Source organism: Merops nubicus, unplaced genomic scaffold (assembly GCF_000691845.1).
Source record: "Merops nubicus isolate BGI_N331 unplaced genomic scaffold, ASM69184v1 scaffold24154, whole genome shotgun sequence".
NCBI classification, from domain to species: domain Eukaryota; kingdom Metazoa; phylum Chordata; class Aves; order Coraciiformes; family Meropidae; genus Merops; species Merops nubicus.
Window position 1 is genome coordinate 1 of NW_008606572.1, and position 3,021 is coordinate 3,021.

The 3,021-nt window shown below is 49.3% G+C and overlaps 1 protein-coding gene across 1 annotated transcript in view; it reads right to left on the reverse strand.

Annotated features, from left to right (window-relative positions):
- Nucleotides 1-1,010: 1,010 nt before the first annotated feature.
- The window catches only part of LOC103772368 (TBC1 domain family member 16-like), a gene marked incomplete at both ends in the record, with an annotated part of 5,478 nt that continues 3,467 nt past the window's right edge, over nucleotides 1,011-3,021 (reverse strand). The window contains 2 exon segments of the mRNA XM_008939699.1: nucleotides 1,011-1,200; nucleotides 2,316-2,457. Of these exon segments, the coding sequence (XP_008937947.1) occupies nucleotides 1,011-1,200; nucleotides 2,316-2,457 (332 nt within the window).

A 3,021-nucleotide genomic window follows, 5' to 3' on the forward strand; every position in this document is an offset into this window, starting at 1 on the left:
CCACAGCTCTCTCCTCTCACAGCCAGCTCCAGCTCTGCAGCCTGCTTACTGCAGCGTGGGCAGGAGCACGCCCGGAGCCGGCACTGCTGGAGCTCATGGGCCCCGGCAGCTCTTTCACAAGGAAAGATGGAGGGTGAAAAGAAAATCCCCTGACAGCCACATTGTGAAAAGAAAGAAGGGGAGAGATTCAGGCTGAGGGAAGTGGATGGAGACGCAAGAAACAGGGAACAGAAAGGACAGAGCTATCTCTGGCAGTATTTAATTTCAGTAGAGGCTGAGCAATACGGGTGATTTTGGACAGCCTGACTCCAGTGCATGGATCTGTAACTATCTGCACTTCACCAGCAGCCTCCCATGGGGTTCCCAGCACGAGTTCCCCACTTTAAACTGGTGCCGCTGTGACCTGGACAAGATTGTTCAGGTTTAGAATAGATTTTTCAGGTTCAGAATAGATAACTTCACTCAGACAATTGAAAACAGTTGACACTTTTGTTAAAACCTATGAAGTTCTCATTTGTAAGCAAGATCACCTTATTTTAAGAAACTCTGACAGATATAGAAAGCTTTTGCTTTAGACACGATCTGAAAAATGTGTTAAAAATAGTAAGACCATAAAAAAACCCCACAAAGGTTGGGCTGCAGCTCAATCAGCTCCTCTGCCTCACTCACACCAAACGCTCCAGAATGAGGACAAAACTAAGACAGTGAGTCTCCACCACCTGAGAGAAGGGCAAAGTCAAGGCAAGCAGCATGCTGAACACGTTGATCGTGAAGGATTCCTTGAGTCAGCAGCCTTTAGCATAGCTGCAGTAACTTCACTCAGACAATTTATTAGCTCTAACTGCCTCTGGAGTGTCCCAATCACTCAGGACCAAATTTATCCATTTTGTGGCTTTAGAGTGTGTTTTAGTGTGCTGGAACCCGACAGCCCAGCTAACCCCTTTATGGGATTCTCCTAATTTGACTGGGGAAAGGAGAAGATGAAGACAGGGCTAGAGGGAGCTCCACACTCAGCCTCACCAGCTGCTTCTCCATATCCTCATCGCGGGGGGAGCTGACGAAGATCGTGTTCTGCATCAGTCCTACAAAGCACCAGAAAGTATCCGACTCATCTAAGACCTCTGCCAGGAGTGGGGCAACCAGGTCAGACATCCCCTGGGAGTATCCAATTGTTGGGTTAAACACTGCATAGTTCAGAACCTGGAGAAGAGAGGCAAGCGGAGAGGTGAGACACGGAGAGGGCACGTCCCACCCCTTCCCTGCTAGCCCAGCTCCTGCTGTAAGCACTGGTCAGGCCAAGTGCAGAGGAGCAACAGATTGCTCCTGCCATCTGCAAGATGAACTTGCAGCTGCACCCGGGGGCCTGTGAACCTTGGAGCATCCCTGCAGAGTGTCACAGCCCACGGAATTGCTGTCCCTGGAACTGTAACTAGGAGCACAACAAAGACACACTAACACTGCACCTAAATGGAACTCTCCTTATTTTTTAGGATTACATTTTGCCTCGATCCAGGGGGGGCTCCCTGACAGGCAACAAGAACTCTGAATAGCACACAGCAGCCCAAGACAATGGCTGTGAACCAAACTCCTCAGGCTCCTGTTTCGCAGCCACAGTTCACCCCACGGGGCGCAGTGCAGTGGGAACAGGCAACACTTCATCTCAGGTACAAAGCCACACGACCCCACTCTGAGGTGCTTTAACACATCCAGAGGAACCCTGCTGTGAACATCATTCCAGTGAAATAAACCCCAGGAGGAGGTTTTAAATACACAGACACCAAAATATAAAAAGAAAATGAGAATTTAAAAAGACCAAGAGGATAGAATTGAAGGGCCCATGGGAAAGGAGAGCAGATGCCTACACATCCACAAGGCTCTGAGCCATACTGTTAGATGAAATCCAGCTGTTCTGTAGGCACACAAGTCACACACTCATGAAACAGACTCTGGTGTGCTCATCCTCCACCCCACCAGGAGAACCACAGACCCAAGCAACAGCCCACAACTCTGCTGCAGCACCCAGGACTCTCCCAGAGCTGTGGAAGGCTCACACCTCACCATGCCCATGCATGCAGGGAAGTTAACAGGAAGGTAGGTGCTGGGAGCAGGGTTATTGTATCCAGAAGTCAAGGACTGAAGCAGCAGTGGAAGGACTGGGGGAGGAGTCCTGGTTTTGGCATCACTTGGTACCAGTCACCATACGCGTGGTGCTCCCCAGTGTTCCCAAGGCAGCAACTCAGCAGCCTGGGCCAGGTGGACTTAAGTTTTCTACACATTCCTACACAGGACACCCTGACGGGAGATGTGAGTCAGACACCTCACCTCATAGTTTCCACGTTTGGGTTGTTCTCCCCTCGGAAGAACTGGTTGCTGCGGTCGGTCCTCACGACGTCCTTATCCACCGTGAACTGCACCTGGCGCCAGAAGTCCTTCTGCTCATCTGGAGTCATGGCAAGCCTGAAATTGAGCAGCAGCAGAAGGACGTTTGCCAAGAGAGGAGTACGAACACGAGGAACAAAAAGCCTTATTTCAGCTTTACTCTGCAGAAAAAAACTATTCCTGAACAGACTTTGCTCATCACCTGAAAAACAGACACGCAGGTCTGTCCAGAATTTCCATCCGTCAGCCAATTTTCCATCCAGAGTGATTACTAGGAGGAACTTTCTGGGTTATAAACGTGATGACATGATGTGTTTTCTGTGATAAACTCAATTTTGGAAGCAGTCAGACTCTGCTCTCCACTGCTCCTTGCGGGTGGCACACACAGAACTCACCACTGCTTTAATTGCCTCCACATTAATAACAATACTGACCCTCTCCAGCTGCAATGTACTCACAGCTGGTTTACAATACACAGCCCTTGCAGTAAACACTTCCTTGAATCAGACCTTCTTCTTCCCTTTTTTTATATCCAGACATATTTCTAAAGACATATAAGATGCCATTTTCACCCTCAGTGCTCTAAACCAAGCACACTAAGCTTGCAGCCTCACTGGGAGATAAGCTTCCCTCACCGCTACT